At 44.0% G+C, this 15,986-nt stretch overlaps 1 protein-coding gene across 6 annotated transcripts; it reads left to right on the forward strand.

Annotated features, from left to right (window-relative positions):
- The first annotated feature begins 14 nt into the window (after window positions 1–14).
- On the forward strand, window positions 15–14,769 carry NIPAL3 (NIPA like domain containing 3). Of its 6 annotated transcripts, none has more exons than XM_083809790.1 (12): window positions 15–153; window positions 1,875–2,282; window positions 4,095–4,163; window positions 4,262–4,433; window positions 4,532–4,591; window positions 5,280–5,425; window positions 6,153–6,249; window positions 6,484–6,619; window positions 7,268–7,356; window positions 8,580–8,643; window positions 9,721–9,815; window positions 10,483–14,769. In XM_083809790.1, the coding sequence occupies exons 2-12, from the start codon at window positions 2,184–2,186 to the stop codon at window positions 10,680–10,682; spliced, it is 1,227 nt and encodes a 408-aa protein (XP_083665916.1). In that variant the 5' UTR covers window positions 15–153; window positions 1,875–2,183; the 3' UTR covers window positions 10,683–14,769. The 6 variants fall into 6 exon arrangements, 5 of the variants coding, with proteins under 5 accessions (XP_083665916.1, XP_083665915.1, XP_083665918.1 ...); XM_083809789.1 differs by lacking the exon at window positions 15–153 and adding an exon at window positions 909–1,083; XM_083809792.1 differs by lacking the exon at window positions 15–153 and adding an exon at window positions 909–1,083 and having other exon boundaries at window positions 5,304–5,425.
- The last annotated feature ends 1,217 nt before the right edge of the window (window positions 14,770–15,986 follow it).

A 15,986-nucleotide genomic window follows, 5' to 3' on the forward strand; every position in this document is an offset into this window, starting at 1 on the left:
GCTGCCGCGAGGCAGGGGGTGAAGCCAGCCGGGTTCTCCAACTGCGCAGTGTCACTGCCGTATCGTGACAAAACCACCGACACTTCATCGGATCGGGATCGGTGTTACTGCCAGACATGGAGCTGCACTGCAACGGCGCTGCAGTGCTGAACGGTACTGGGAGCGCAGTGAGAATGTGCGTGTGCAACACTGAACTGTGAGCTCTGTGAGAATGTGCGTGTGCTTCTGAACGAGGGCGGTGAGGCCACCGGGCGAGCTCTGGGCTTGGGGGCGGGTGGCGTACGGACAGAAGGCGGCTGATGCGGGGACAAGAGGCGGTAGGCGCAGGGACCAGAGGCGGCTGGCGGACAGGAGGCGGTTGCCGTGACAAGGGAGCCAAGCGCGGACCTCCCGCGGCCCCGCAGAGCGCGGAGGGCCGGGGCTCGGCCGCGCTCCGTGCCCTTGTGCCGGGCCGCACGTCCCCAGGAGGGCAAACGGGGGCCTGAGGCCTGTCGGCGGCTGGGCTCTCCGCGCTCCCGGAGCTCCCCTCGCGTCGGTCGGTTCCGTCAGCAGCCCCCCGCTGTGCTTTGGGAGAACCCCGTGCCCGTGGGCGAGCCCCTTCCTCGCTGTAACTCGAGCTCCGCCGGCTCGGCCGCCCACGGCACACGGCTGCCGCGCACCCGGCGCAGCGCCCCCAGGCCCCGCAGCGCCCGCCCCGCCCCGCGGCCACCGGCACGGCAGGCGCCCGGGGGGAAGCCCCCGCCTCCTCGCCGGTACAACGGCCCGCCCAGCTCTCCTCCAATCGTCGGGCCTGTTCCTTCGAGCCCTCCGGCAGGCACCCAATCGCAGGCGAGCTCTCAGAGCCGCCCTGCGCGCGGCTGCTTAAGGAGGCTCGGGGCTGGCCCCTCGCGCATGCGCGTTAAGGGGGCTCTGGGGGCTGGGGCCGGGGAGGGCGCGGGGCTGCCGCTGGGGCCGGGAGCGCCGCGGGGACCGGGAGCGCCCCCGCCGCCGCCTCGGGGCCTGGGGGGGGACCGGGCGTTGCGCTCGGCCGCGGGCGGGAGGTGGTGGCGAGGCGGCCGGGCCATGGGGCCGCTGAGGCAGCAGGTGAGTGCGCGGGCGGGCCCGGCCCGTTCCGCGGAGCGCGGGCGTCTCCCCGTCAGGGCCCGGCGCGGCCCCGGCGCTGCCCAAGGGACCCGGGCCCGGGCCGGTGTCCGCGGGGTGCGCGGCCCGCTCCGCTCCGCTGCCGCCGGCCGGGGTCCCGAGCCGTGCGCGCTGCCGCCATGCCGCGGCCCTGCCCCGGCGCCTCCCCCCGCGCGAGGCGGCCTCCCCCGCGCCGGCCGTTCCTCGGGCTGCCGGCGCCTCTCGGGGCCTTCGGGGAGAGGAGCTGCGGCGGCGGGCGGGGGCCGCGGCCCGGTGTCCAGCCGCATGTGGCGAGCCTGGCTCCGAGGAGCTTGGCCGCCGAGTTCCGCTCACAGGCGACCGACCTGGGGGGACCTGCTCGCTGAGGGGGAGCGCTGTCAGCCCCAGCACGCTGCTAACGTGGTGCTGAGCAAACAGCAGAGGTCTGTAGGGAGCAGAGAAATGAAAAACAGGGCTCGGAGCATTTCAGGGACTTTTTGATAAGAGCTTTCCAAATGGCAAGGCTCGTTTTAAATGCCAGTGGGGTATGTCACCTCTGGGGCTGAGGCAGTTTGTGAGCAAGTTTCTCTGCAAGTTTCTGTGTCTGAGACTTTCTGAGAAGGCATTTAAACTCTTCCTCTGCTGATATGTGCAGCGGTTAGTTTGATTCCAGTGAGTTTTCTGTGGGCTACCCTTCAGCATCATTTCATTGCAGCTTTTGGAGTTAATTTGACCTGATTCTTTTTTTTCTTCTTCTTTTTTTTTTTTTAAATCAGTGTCATCTTGGAGGAATATAACATTACTGCCCCACTAACTCACTGGAAATATTAGTTCATCTACACCTCTGCCTGTAGTGCGTCTCCTATGTCAGTGTAGCCCAGTGGAGGAAGAAGAGCAGCAAATAGATTACAGAGAAGCTTGTTTGTGCTTCACAGATGTAATCGTTTGTCCAAGTTCAACAGGATGGATGGGAAGAACTCGTACTAAGTTCCAGACAACATGGTTCTAGCAGAGTCCAAGTCTCTTCTTTAAAGAGAAGTTCTGTCATCTCGGAGGCTGAAAACAAAACGCTTCAGTAAACAAAAATGGAAGGAGGCAACAGTCCAAATCTGCAACTTCAGCAACTCCCACTGGCCACAGCAGCGGTTTCTGTGCAGCCACACACAGACTCCTTTTCTTACAAGGTCAGGTTTCTACCCCAGACTACCCCTAGAAGGCCTTAACTATTCAAGTAAGCTGATAATGCCACTTATTTTGGTTATTTTTTTTCGCAGAAAGTGCACTGTCTTTGTATTTAGCCATGCCTGCAGGCCTGAGTGTGTTATATGCTGTGTATATAAGCAGTGAGAGAAAGAAAGACAAATTCTGTGTCTCAAAGAGCTGGACAAAGTGAAGAAAGAATGATTGGCAGTTAAAAGATCACATAGCTGTCTAAAGCGGGTTAGGAGCAATAAATTTTGCTAGGTAACTTTTCAGACTATTCTGTACATCAGTGATTGAGACCAGCTGTTCTCATCTGCTCTATTTTCAAGTGCTTACATTTCAGCCCATGATCTCTCAGAGCCTGTAGCCAAGGTAGGACCTGTTGCAATAATTCCTTCTTATTTTCCAACTGGAAATGGAACTGTTCCCAAATCACTTTCCTACAAATCCATCATTTGGAAGGTGCTTGGAAAATCCCTCGAAGAAGGGCTTTCCCTCCTTCCCCAAGATGCATTGTAAAAATTAGTCAGACTGGCATGAGCTTTCCCCAGGCTTACAAGCTCTCAGTCCAGAAGTCAGTCAGAAGGCACTACTTACAGTGCCTCAGCTGAAAGAGCTTCCTCCTCCCGGTCTTCCAAACTGAACCTGGTGCTGAACCCGGAAACCATGCTGAATTTTCTCTGACTTTCTTTGTGATCACACAGTGATGTTTTTGTGCCAACTTTACTGTCTTGTGGGGAAAGCATCTTGTGTTTTTGAATGAAACTGCTTGGGTAAATCTTACTTTCTCACAGCCAGACAAAGCTTTTTGTTTCACTGATATAAACTTGAAAGTCTAAAGTCATTGTTAAAATCAGGAACTGTAAATTTACAGTTAAGGGAGGAATACAAATGTGATCTCAGTTATTCCAAATCAGTCAAAAGTAGTACTGCACTGTATCTTGGTTACCTGCACTGAGATGAAAAGTGCTAGTGACATCTAATGAGATTTAGACAGTTGTTGGAGGAGCACAAGTGCTAAATGGCCTGTCTTGACTTCAGGCTCTTCTGTTTGCTCCTAATGTACATTTCCTTTGTGACTCAGCTTGCTTTACATTTTTTTTATTTCAAGCTCTGTCTCTAGACCATGAGAATTATTGCTGAGCTAGTAACGCTTACGTGGAACATGCTAAGAACTTGTTAGGAGTTGCTACTAGTTACCTTTTAATTTGGAGTGTCTGGTTCATGTAAAAAGCAGCATAAAGTCTGTGATAATTGGCTGCTCCATTAAATGGGCCAAATTGCTCACTGAACCAGCAGATGGTATAGGTGGAGAAGAGCAAAATAGTTATTAAAAGGTGACCCACAGAATACAGAGGTTCCGGATCCACATGCTGGTGAATGCCAGGCCAACCTTATGAAAACAGATTTCGTAAGGGTATTGTTAAAGATATTAAAAACAGATTCTTTGAAGGGAAGGAGGAGTGAACAGGTTGTTGCATTTAGCAGTCTGACCTTTCCCTCTAAGAAACCGTGAAAATGCAAATACATGCACACTAATTTAAGTCTCTCATACAAAGTGTTAGTTAAGGAAGGGTTATCTTTCACTTGAGTTTCATAGATTTGGAATGAAGCCACAAGGAAGTTACTTGAATTATCTTAGGTCATGTAGAGAAGATAAACAATGATTTTATTGACAGGTGATCTAGGAACAGTTTTAAGTGTTCTCTCTCCCAGATTGTGCAAAAAGCCTGAACTCTCTTCAAGGTCCAGTGGGTAAATTTAATATCTGTGTATTTACTTTGTTTTTACAGGAGAACTTGATTGGTGCATTACTAGCTATTTTTGGGCATCTTGTTATCAGTATTGCACTCAACCTTCAGGTGGGTATCATGAAACAAATATTGATCCTGCCTCAAGCATCCTGCATTAAAAAGCATCAAGCACGCCAAAGCTTCTGTACCTTTCTTCTCTTTTCTAGAAATACAGCCACATCCGGCTGGCAGGTTCCAAAGACCCCCGAGCTTACTTCAAAACCAAGACATGGTGGTGTGGACTGTTTCTGCTGGTGCTGGGAGAATTGGGAGTGTTTTCCTCTTATGCTTTTGCTCCTCTTTCACTGATTGTGCCTCTCAGCGCAGTGTCTGTTATAGGTAAGAGATAACTGATGTCTGAGTGTGTTGCACTGTGATACTGCTGGTGACTGGGTCAATACGTACATCATCCTGTTTCTCTCTTTTTTTTCCTATAGCTAGTGCGATCATAGGAATTATATTTATTAAAGAAAAATGGAAGCCCAAGGATTTCTTGAGTAAGTTCCACAGTTCCTTTTCATTTTTCCCTTCTGTTTACAAGCTATCCTGCACATAGCATGGCCTCCTAAGAGGCACAGTTAGAGAGATGAAGTCTGCATAAACTATAGTACCTCTTCAAAAAAATGTCATCTCATCCACTATTTGTTAAAAATGGATTTTTTGTGTTTTGTTTCTCTGTCTGGTGCCAAGTTATCAGAATCTCACCTTGCTGTTTCATAGTTTTTTTGGAATACATAGAAATCATGTTTGTTTGCAGATTTGAGAATCACAGTTCTCTGAGCTGAAGCTGGAGTCAGGGGCCTCGACTGTAATAGCTTACGCACAACTGAATCAGATGAATTTCGTATGTGTGCAGGTGTTTGCAGAACTGGGGCATTCGTTCTTCCATTTCCTGAAAAATGGGCTGTAGGCAGGCATGATAAGCCCCAGATGTAGACGTTACGACTTCTGTTGGTTTAACAGATGCTACCTGGTATGAGTTCTTTTCTCAACTCACACCATACATATTGCTTAGGGTTATTTTTACTTCTACTGTTTTGAAAGTGGGGCATGAATGGCAGAGGAATGAGTCATTTGGAGGAATATGCATGATGTCATGGCCACTGCGCATGTGCGATATTAATTCCATGCATCCATACTAACCCACTAACTGTCCTTTCTTTTTTTGTCCTTTGGTCGCCAAAGGGCGCTATGTTTTATCCTTTGTAGGCTGTGGTTTGGCAATTATTGGAACTTACCTACTGATAACATTTGGACCTAATAGTCATGAGAAGATGACGGGAGAAAATATCACTAGGCATTTAGTGAGCTGGCCATTTCTGTTGTATATGGTAAGATGGCCCATAAAACGTGGGACAGTTTTCTGCTGTATGCCTGATTTGGGAGTTTTGTTTCAAGCATTGTTTTTATTTATGCGTACTAGCAATGTTTCTTATTTGCTAGTGGACCTTTTCAGCTTTTGCTAGTGTCAGTTCCACAGCGCGTGTGGACACCTGCATGCACAACTTAGAATTTAAATATCTTAAAATTTTTAAATAGCCTGCTCTTTCCCTGACCTGTCAGCTTCAGGCTGTGAGTAGTGTTGGTGGCACCTGAGAACAGTTGTTCCAGAGGTGCCCAATATTGTGCTTGCATCTGTTCTTTTCCTAGGCTGGCTTTCTCTGGAGTCATCATTGTCTCATTGATAATATTGTGCAATCTGTTGCTCCTTAATAAAGATAAGTTTGGCCATTGAATAAAATGAGTGCTGCAGGGGTCACTTAAAGAAAGTAGGAAAATAGAAAGTAGGCTCAGATCTGTGATGTGAATATTCAATTGGGATTATTTTATCTGCTTCTTTACCTAGAATGTAATGTCGAAGATGTGCCATGTTTCCTGTACTGCAAAAACCTATTGAATATCTTGTCTAATTAGAATCTATGATCATGTTAAATTTGATGTGTAACTGTGTCGGGTCTTCATTTTCCTTTGATTTGTCCTGTTGTATGATTCTGATATTTGACTGGCTCAGAATCCCGTATACTCAACATCTAATGTTCTCTCTTCTGTTTTTTGTAGCTTTTGGAGATCATTGTATTCTGCCTGCTACTGTATTTTTACAAGGAGAAAAATGCAAACTACATTGTAGTTATTCTCCTGCTGGTGGCTTTGCTGGGTAAGTTGATATGGACTTACAATATCTTCCAACTGTGGCTTAAAACACTAAACTACAGTAAAGTGATGTATCCGTAGCATATAGGGAATTTTATTGGTCTAATTGATGTCATAAAATGCATCACTCTATTCCAGAAATTTTACTACAAATTAGGTAAAGCTATTTTACAGTGATGCTTAGGATCTTTGCAAATGATTGTTGAGTTGTCACCTCTGTCTCTGTAAACATCTACAGGTTCCATGACTGTTGTGACCGTGAAAGCTGTGGCAGGCATGATCATTGTCTCAATACAAGGAAACCTCCAACTCGACTACCCAATATTTTATATTATGTTGGTGTGCATGATTGCTACAGCAGTCTTCCAAGCAACGTAAGATGCTCACCCTCTCTTTGTCTATAACTGCTGGATTTAGTGGGTCGGTAATTAATGAAATCTTTGTTATCCATTTAAAGAATGCTGATCAAATTTTAGCAGGAAGAATTCCTGGTCTCTTCTATACCTGTACTCAAACCCATGTCACAGGAGCCTGGGATAGCATTTTTCTTTGCTTTTCCGTGTAGTGACATGGCCAAGTAGTTTTCCAAATTTATACATCAGAAAAGTATTTGCGAAACAGTGGTATGATTGAAATGGTGGCAAATCAAATATAGTATCTTTGCACTGGCCAAAATCTGTGCTCTGGTGTTTTTTTTCCACTCTGTTCTTGTGGTAACATTAAAAACACCAGTAGTAGCAAGGATAAGGAGCAATTCAAAATGAGGGTGGCATTCTGGCCTCAAGGTCAATGGCAGTAATTTCACTGCCTTTAGTGAGTACAGTTAGCAGGTTTATTCCTCAATCATTTGTATTAATTCCAAAGTATGCTGATGCAGGTTTATTAGAATAAAGTTTCTTAAACTTATTTGCCGTTGATTTGAAAGGTGCCTCCAGAAAGGAGAACTGTAGGAGTCCGTGATAACTGCTATACAGTTTGAGTATCCATCCCAAGTCGACCTGTCATTTGTCATTGTATTGCAGATTTTTAGCTCAAGCCTCACAGCTGTATGACTCGTCTCAGATTGCTAGCATCGGCTATATCCTGTCCACAACAATAGCTATCACAGCAGGTAACTGCACAAAACAGTGTGTTGGTCCTTTCTAAAAGATGGGCAAGAGATTTCGGAAAATAATTCTCACAGCTGAGGAAGGTGAATACTCCATAGACGATGACTTGTATTTTCTTGTAATCTCTCTTCTGAAGCTGGCTTTATTTCTTTTTCCTCTCCCAAGATGTGAATTACTCATTTAGACTGTGTTAAGTTCTGTCTTCTTGTTTAATGTATTTGTTTCCTCTGGAAAAAGGTGTTGCAGTTCTCTTTCTGATTTTTCTTGTTTGTGTTGTATCTAGGATACAACCACTCACAGTTGTGTAGGCACTCTTCTTTCTGTACAGATTACTCCAATTTCAGCCCTTGTCCACACAGGAAAAATTTCATCTATATGAACAAAGATAAGCATTTTAAACCCCCTTAGACTTCAAACCTGAAGATATCCTTTTAAATATCTTGTTCTCAGTAGCTAAACGTATGAGCAAAACTAGAAGGAAAAAAACACTGGAGAAATTATTCATTGCAGTCAAGCAGATGGACCATCCATGTAAACTAGTAATTCTCTTCTAGGTATATAGGGGCAATAGCTCCCCCCCTTAAGTTACACATTGCCTTTTAATGCGCTTCTTCAATGTCATGAGAGACTGTGGCCTGCTCTTTAGCTAATGTTTATTTCCTGGCGTGTTCCAAGCCGTACGCTGCTCTCAGATTCATCAGCTTATTTACTTTACGTCAATTAGAATTGTAAAGAGTAGGAGCTAGAATGCGTGTACTGGGCTTCTTGTCCTGTTGACATCCAGGGTGCCAAGGATGGTTGCCATCTTATGATTTTAAGCTGTGTATACTTGACTGGGGCCAAGGGATCCTGCTGCAGTTAGAGATCCAGTCTGTTGTTCAGACATCAGAAATATGTTTATATGGTACCCACTGCCATATGGAGAGAACTCAGGCTGATTTGCACAGTGACCTGCAGTAGGTCCAGTGCTATTTGCTACCCTACCCCAATATCAAAAAACTTGTACTAGTTGCTGTGCGAAGATTTGTATATACACAGTTTCTGTTAAAGCAGAAATATTAATAGGGCATATTAATCTATTTTAAGACTATAAACAAATAAGGTGCTGATAATAGAAATAGTAATCTTAATGACTTGATTTCTGGAGGGACCAGTGCTTGTGATGCAGCACTAAATACTCATGTTAGCTGGAAAGAAAGGCATAATGAATTATTTCTTTTTCAAGGAGCAACTTTCTACTTGGACTTCACTGGCGAAGATGTTCTCCATATATGTATGTTTGCACTTGGGTAAGTCTTAAGGTTCCTTGATGGAAAACTGAAAAGTATTTCTTCGTGTGTATAAATTTAAAAACTATATATAAAGTTACATATATGTTTATGTACATGCGTATGAGATGCATATCCTGCTGGAGAGGAGGATGAACTGAACACACTTTCTCTGTTAAGAGCAGACGGTGGCCCATAGAGTCAGTGCGTTGTCTGAGTAATGGTGGATGCTGTAGAAGAATTTTGTCATGCTAGGTTATGCATAATTGTAAAATGTTCATGCCCCACATTAAATCTTTTTACTGACTGAATGATGATCAGCCTGGATGTTGAGGCATATGGGTCACTTCTCCAAATGTGGTCATTCCGTCTAAGGTGAGCTGGAATGCTGTCAAGCAGCTTATGGATCTAGAAGACATGCAAAATAACTAGAAGCAGCCATCTGTAAGGGATCTATTTCAGGTTTTGCACTGCACCTTCACTGAATTATTATGGGATTTCTGGAATCCTGTTTTGTAGGGCGTGGCCATTCACCCAATGTAGATATGATCGGTAAAACTCACTATGTAACTCAGCATTTAGTCCTAGTGTACAGCATTTGATGTGATTAACTTTCCATAAGCAGGGGACGTTCTGAAATGTCTTTCCGTTTAATGCAGGAAGACAACAATATCTGGGAGTTTAGTATTATGAACTGTGCCATTCTCTGTTAACATACTGTAAAAATCAAGATCAGGAGTTGTTCTTGTGTTTACCGATGGGAAATCTTGGAATGTTCAGGCTGTTAAATCCTGGAATTTCATGAAAGCAAATCAAATTTTGATACGCTTGCTTTCTGCTTTTAGTTAGTCAAGATCAATTAATTAATATGAACTTTTTTTCAGCATTTAGGTGAAATTGTGATTGCTAGGTGAATTTCAGTACTGTCAAAGGAGGTTACTCTGCTGGGAGTTCCCTGTAATTCTGACTTCATAGACCTTTCTCTTCCAGTTCTGAATTCTTTACTGTGCTATATAATAGGCCCTCAGAAAAATCAACATGCAACATTATCTCCTCCCCTTTCACAGTCATATCACTAGAACTTGTCTTCTTTCTCAGGTGCCTCATAGCGTTTCTAGGTGTCTTCCTGATCACGAGAAATAGGAAGAAATCCATACCCTTTGAACCTTATATATCAATGGATGCTATGCCAGGTAACAATGGTTTATCGCTCTGTCTCTTAAGTCTTGGGCTTCACAATGGAAATTCAAGCTTCAGTCTCTCTTAAGCATCTCAGTATATCAGGCAGCTGTTTGTTTTCTGTTTTTTTTTCCCTTCTCTTTGGTTGATCATGCCATGTGAGGGGTACATCCATGTTCTGCATGAAGCAGAGAAGAGATGATGTTCCACTTCAATACTCTTATTCTGGGTCCTCTGACACCAGGGATAGTGTCAGAACAGCCTTGTCTAGGTGGCTGCTGTCTGGGAAGATAACTGATTTTGAGCATTTGCTTGGGATTGGTTTTCATCAAGCTGGAGGAACCAGTTGCTGGGGATGACTGAGGTACATGGCAAGAGGTAGAGGCCAGAAGGATCAGAAACTTATTTTAGGAATAGCTAAGTGTCTTTCTGGTGATCTGTGTAAAAGACATACAGCATTTGATAAATAGCTGACTGCCATCTCTCATTCACTTGAGCATTATTTCTCCATTAGTTGCTTTAGAGCTGAGCAGAAAAACATTGTCTCATTTAACGCTCAAGGAGCTGATGAGCCACATGTATTGCTAACTCTGAGACCATATAATTTGCTGATTTAATAGAGTGTAGATTGAATGCACTTCTTCTGTTCCTAAACATTTAATCTGTCTTTGTACTTTTCAGGCATGCAAAACATGCATGACAAAGGGATTGCAGTTCAGCCTGACCTCAAAGCTTCCTTTTCCTATGGTGCCCTAGAGAACAACGACAGCATGCCGGAAATTTATACTCCAGCTACATTGCCAATAGTGCAGGAGCAACATGGTTCCAGAGGAGTTTCTGCTCCACCCTACCGGGTGCTGGAGCACAGCAAAAAGGAGTGAGTGACCGATCTTTAACGAACTGATTTGAATCATCAGAAGTATGACCTTTATTTATTTACCTGTTAAAATATAAGCAAGTGTAACACCAACCTTGGTATAGTTTAAAGCTTGTCTCAAACTTAACTTTCAAGGCTGATTATTAAAATAAACAGCTCTCTGTAGTTGTGAATTTGAAAGTGTTCATCTTAGCAAGAAGTAAATCACAGTTCTGCATTGAAGGCTGCTGTCTGGGAGTGTGAAATGCAGAATGCAGTGTCGTGGCTTTATGAAACTTATGGGATGACAGATGCTGTAGAAATGCAGAGCTGTGGGAAGAGAAGTGACCGTGCAATTTTTAGCCCTGCTGGCAGTGAGTTTATCTCCAAATAGAAGTTTTCAGGAGTTGCTCACAGTGAGAGGAGGGAAGGGTTTAATCTCTTATACAGAGAGACTGATGGTTTTCTGGAAAAGTTGTAAATCCTCATGTCTCTAACATAACCACCAAGCTACCTTAACATGGCAATAAAATGTAATCACTTTCAAGCATGAATAGAGGAACTTACTGTGTCTTCTTGGGCACTTCTGGTATAACTGTTCTCCAGCTAGCATTGAACATATGCACTGAGCACATGAATTATTTTTATAGCACCACTGGATTATGTGGCAGTTCAGAACAAAGATTGTTTGCCAGTTTCCTGGTTTCATAGCAAAAACTTCAAGTTGGATCAAGTGGTACAGAGGGAACATTGTGAAGTACAAGAAGGAGGAAATGAGAATAGTAACATGACTAAAGGGGATGTTTTTGTAGTTCTTGAAGAGGTCCTAATTCTTTATTTTTATTTTCTCTGTGGCTGAGGCAGGATTTACAATTTTGTTTAGTGATCTTAAATGCTTAAAAGAGCCAACATTCCTTTGGCAGTGTTAAAAAGCTAAGTTTAGGTGGTGTAGGTTGGGGTGCCCTTTTGTGCCCCTTTTTTTCTAAAAATTGAAAAAGGTACTGGCCTAATACTGTGAGTGACCTGGGAGGAAGAAAGAAGCATACACAGTCCAGCACTCAGTACTGGAAGAATAATGAAGCTTTGTGTACTCATAATATTTATCTTTCCAGCTGCCAAGAGAAGGCTGTAAGCTGATACAAAGGGAGAATAGAGACAAGGTGGGGGAAGCTTAGAATCATAGAATCACGTCAAGTGAAGGGGACAAAGTACATAGGTTTACTGGCATAAGCAAGTTACTTTGACGTTTTGATATCCTCATTTCTCTAAAAGCAGTTGTTTTACTTGGAAACAGAATTTTAAGTCTGCTTGGTGTATCCCGGACTGTACACATACAACAGCGTCTCCAAAAGACCTTAGAAGGCTTAATTTGAAATGAATAGTGAACGAGTTTTGTGCATTTTTAAGTGCTTACTCTGGTTCCAAGGGTCTTGGAAGGATCTTGGGCTTGCAACAGTGGCTTTCTGCATTTTTTTTTTTAATTTGACTCATGGCCAGGTTCTGTTCCTACTACCAAAAATTCCCAAGAGCTCCACTGATTTGTATGTAGTTATTTCTGATTCCTCCTATTGTAGGTGACAACAGAACTATTCTTTCGCATGTTTGCCTTGCCAGCTACGAATACCAATTTAATCTGGAAATACTTGAGACTGCTTTGGTGTTTTTGTGCAGCTTAAAAAAAAAAAACACCAAACCACCATCACCTTCCTCTGCAAAGAGCAGTTGCTTAGTGGCTGTACTTGTACCTGTATGTGAAGTTTCTTCACCAACTTGGTATATCTGACAATTTAAATCTTATCAGTGGCATCACATACACTACAGCTTACGAAACCTAAAGAAATACCAGCTTTTCTTTTGCCCACAATACTTTGTGTGCTTAAGTAAGATAACAATGTTAATGGGCTAATATTACCAGTACGTTAATCTCGTTGAAGTTGCACTGACACTGATTTTCTACCTTTGGCTCTATATCCCCAGTAATCGATTTTGTGAATTTATGTGCTGCTTTTGTTCATTAAAATACAAACCAGAGTAGTACAGTGGAGTCTGGCTGGGCAGGATACAAGTATACAGGCTTTCCTTTTCTCTCGCCTTTCAGAGGCAGTAGCTGATTGACCTGATCATTCTGAAAGTGCAGAAACATCCTGTTTTAAAACAAGCTGTGCTAAATCATGCATACCTACGTAGTCTACGTTTTACGTAGTAATATTGTGTTTAATTACTGTGGAGGTATAAAATGTTTATACTGTAAAACTGTTAATCAGAAGGGCCTGCTGTTGACTCCTATCCATAGGATGATCCTATGCGTAACTGAACACAGCTTTCCCAGTTCTTAGTTTCTCAGTAGTAGTTAAAAACCGCAGCTGACTGATGTGCAGACTTTGTGGCCAGTTGTCTTTTCTGGTTAGCTGGTTGGGGTTTTCTCCTAATCGTAGGGTTGTCTTTTCATGAGAGACAGACACAGTGCTTTGCTGGAGGAGGGGGAGAGCGTTACTCTGAGTGATGCTGAGCATCCACTTGTACTTACTTGTGTTGTGTGGGCCTTTCTCTGGCCTGATTCAGTGATTTTTAGAAGTAAGCTACCTGATTACCCGCAGCACTGCAGCCTGGGCACTGGCTGACTCCTAGCCTAATGTTCTTCTCTTCCACAGAGTCCTTAGTTGTCAGCACGTGGCTGTTGTCTGCTCTGGGTGATGGAGCAGAACCTTAACTTTTACACTGTTGCGGTATTTTGGTTCTTTTCTTTCACAGTCTCTACAGGCAAGAGTCCTGCTACTGGGTTTCACATAGTCACCTCTCATTTGCTTGGTCTGTGCCTGTTTCAGTAATTCTACCTGATAGTTACCTTTACATTCAGTGAGACTTGCTTTTGGAAGCTTTCTGACAAAGGATTTCAAAGGAGGTGATGTTTATTTCTAGAGCACGTAAATCATAATATTTTAGATTATTCGGTTGTGCCACATCAGCAGAGCCTGAGGTGTTCCTTGGGCTATAGGTCTCAACTGGTGCACTGATGTTGCGAGAGTTGCATTCTTGCCAGTCTGTTAGCCACTGTAAGTGTGGTGCTAGGATTGCCAGGGCGCACCTTGCCCCTGCTTGCTGCCTATGTTCAATACTTGAATTTTAGATTTTGTGGTTTTCATTGTTTATGTATTTTTTCCCCTTTCTTGCTCATTCTCCCAAGCTTTCAGAAGAACTTACTTTCTGATCTACAGCAGTTTTTTACAGCTGCCATCCCTGTTGCTGAGAAGGCATGAGTAGGGGCTCCTAGAAACTAAACGTCTGTTTAAACTGAGTGTTGGCCTTCCCCAGCCTAACAGTGGGGGGGATAGCTCAGGATTACGATAAACTCCTTACCTCTCTTGTAATAAAGAGCTACTGTGCTGAAAACAGGATGCTATTTGTACCCTCAGATCTGTACTTCTAACAGAATATTTTTAGGGCTGAGGTGACAATGGTGCCCAGGATTGCAGCAAACACAGCTAAGATACATGTGAAGATTTAAAGGAGAGGAGCCCCGTGCCACATGCTAATTATTCTTGCAGCATGAAAAGGGATCAGTTGGTGTAAAGCACACTCGAACATGTGTATGTCAAAGCTTCAGTTTATCAAGAACTGATCCTGAGAGAGGCAGGGCACTGTAAACAGCGGAGTGTGCTTAGATTTCCAAATATGCAGCATTTTTTTTTCAAAAATCAAAAGCTGAAAAAGTGAGCACAGAAATCAGCTGACTGTCTCCTTTACTAATATGGGAGAATATCTCCTTGACTCTCTCTCCTAGTTTCCTTATCAAATGTGAACTGATATCTATTGCCTTTACACTGTGTGGCTTTTCAATGCACCAGAGCACTTACTTTGTTCTCACCGTATATCTTGCATATAACTTTATGCTGTGGAATACAATTCCAATGTTGGCTGAATGTACAAAATGATCTGCTTACAATGTTGTCTTGTTCACATTAAAATGTGCATATAAATCTTATGGTCCAACACTGTAAAGCTAGGATGACTGCTTAATTTTTCATAAGCGATGTTGCATGTCTATTTAATTTTGTCTTTTTGGTGAGACCTTTGGAAATGAAAATTAATAAAAGAGCCTGATAAAATGTATAGAATTCTGGCCTGCTAAGTATTCTTGCTATAGCTTTCATGAGCTGTAAGTATCTTAAAGTTAAGACAGAGTAATAGCTTATAACCCTAGGTGAAGTGTCTTTTTTTAAAAAAAAATAAATCTGTAAATGAAAAGCAGATTGCTACAACTGATGTTTGGAGCTGCGGCACTACTAAGGCTTGCAAATTTACATGACTCTCCAAGTATTTACTTAGAAATTTTGGTTTTAGAGGGCTTTCAAGAAATCTTACTGTTCATTATTTTAGAGAAGAGCTTGAAAATATGAACTAAGTATAACCTAAAGGAGTGGGGGGATTGAGGAGGGGGAAGACAAGATGAGAGAAATCACAATAACAAAATCATTGTTATTATTGGCCTGACTCAGGATTTTTGCATGCCTGCCAACTCAATACTGAAACTGAGACAACAGCATGTTTCTCTGAGGCAGCAACGACCTCTAATGCTAGTTGGGAATGCCACGCTGCAGGAGATGCCATCCCTCAGACACAGGATATCGCGTCTTTGATTGCAGTACTAGACACTTAAGGCCATTTCCTAACAATGCCATTAAATGAAATAGACGGTCATAAATTTAGACTACTGGCATTGTAGCTTAATTGAATGCTTGCCAACCTAATTAACACTCACCATATGGGTTGTAGGCCAGGGGGATATGCGGAAGATAACCCTCAGGATACTCCTCATTAAATATATCTCCTGGGGTCCCAAACCACACGTGGGGTTTAACACCACAGCCTCATCTGCTTCGGTGTTAAAGCTGCACCACATCGCAGTCCCTGGGTATCGGTGCTGTAACCCTGGCTCCGGTTTCCTGAGTGCTGGGGGGAGCAGCGGCTGGCACAGATGGTGACACACGTGGCAGTACTTCAACGCACCTCGGCTAAGAGTGACTGTGTTGTAACAGAGACAGCCGTGTTAAGCGCCGACGTAAAGAGGTGGCGATCAGCCCGGCTGTCAGGTTCACGACAAGCGTTACTCGCTGCCTTTTTCTGTATCAAAGCTAGGAGAGCGCGTTTAACCGCAGAAATTTCACGCTTCACGTCAGAATCGTGGCTGGCTCCTGGCTCCCCAGGGGCGGACAAAGCGGTTCACTAAGCGCGTCAGGGGAATTCAACAGGTGCGTGTGTCTGGGTGCGCGGAGAGCTGAGCACAACCGCAGCGGGACGGCGGTTTTGCTTATTTCCCGTGGAAATGCGC

This window comes from Anser anser (assembly GCF_964211835.1).
Source record: "Anser anser genome assembly, chromosome: 24".
In the NCBI taxonomy this organism is placed as follows: Eukaryota; Metazoa; Chordata; class Aves; order Anseriformes; family Anatidae; genus Anser; species Anser anser.

Bases quoted from the DNA above. Each gene is read 5' to 3' on its own strand.
- NIPAL3 (XM_083809790.1), top strand. From the start codon at position 2,184: ATGGAAGGAGGCAACAGTCCAAATCTGCAACTTCAGCAACTCCCACTG. The intron at 4,164-4,261 runs GTGGGTATCATG...TCTCTTTTCTAG, and splicing joins GTATTGCACTCAACCTTCAG to AAATACAGCCACATCCGGCT. The intron at 5,426-6,152 runs GTAAGATGGCCC...TGTTTTTTGTAG, and splicing joins GGCCATTTCTGTTGTATATG to CTTTTGGAGATCATTGTATT.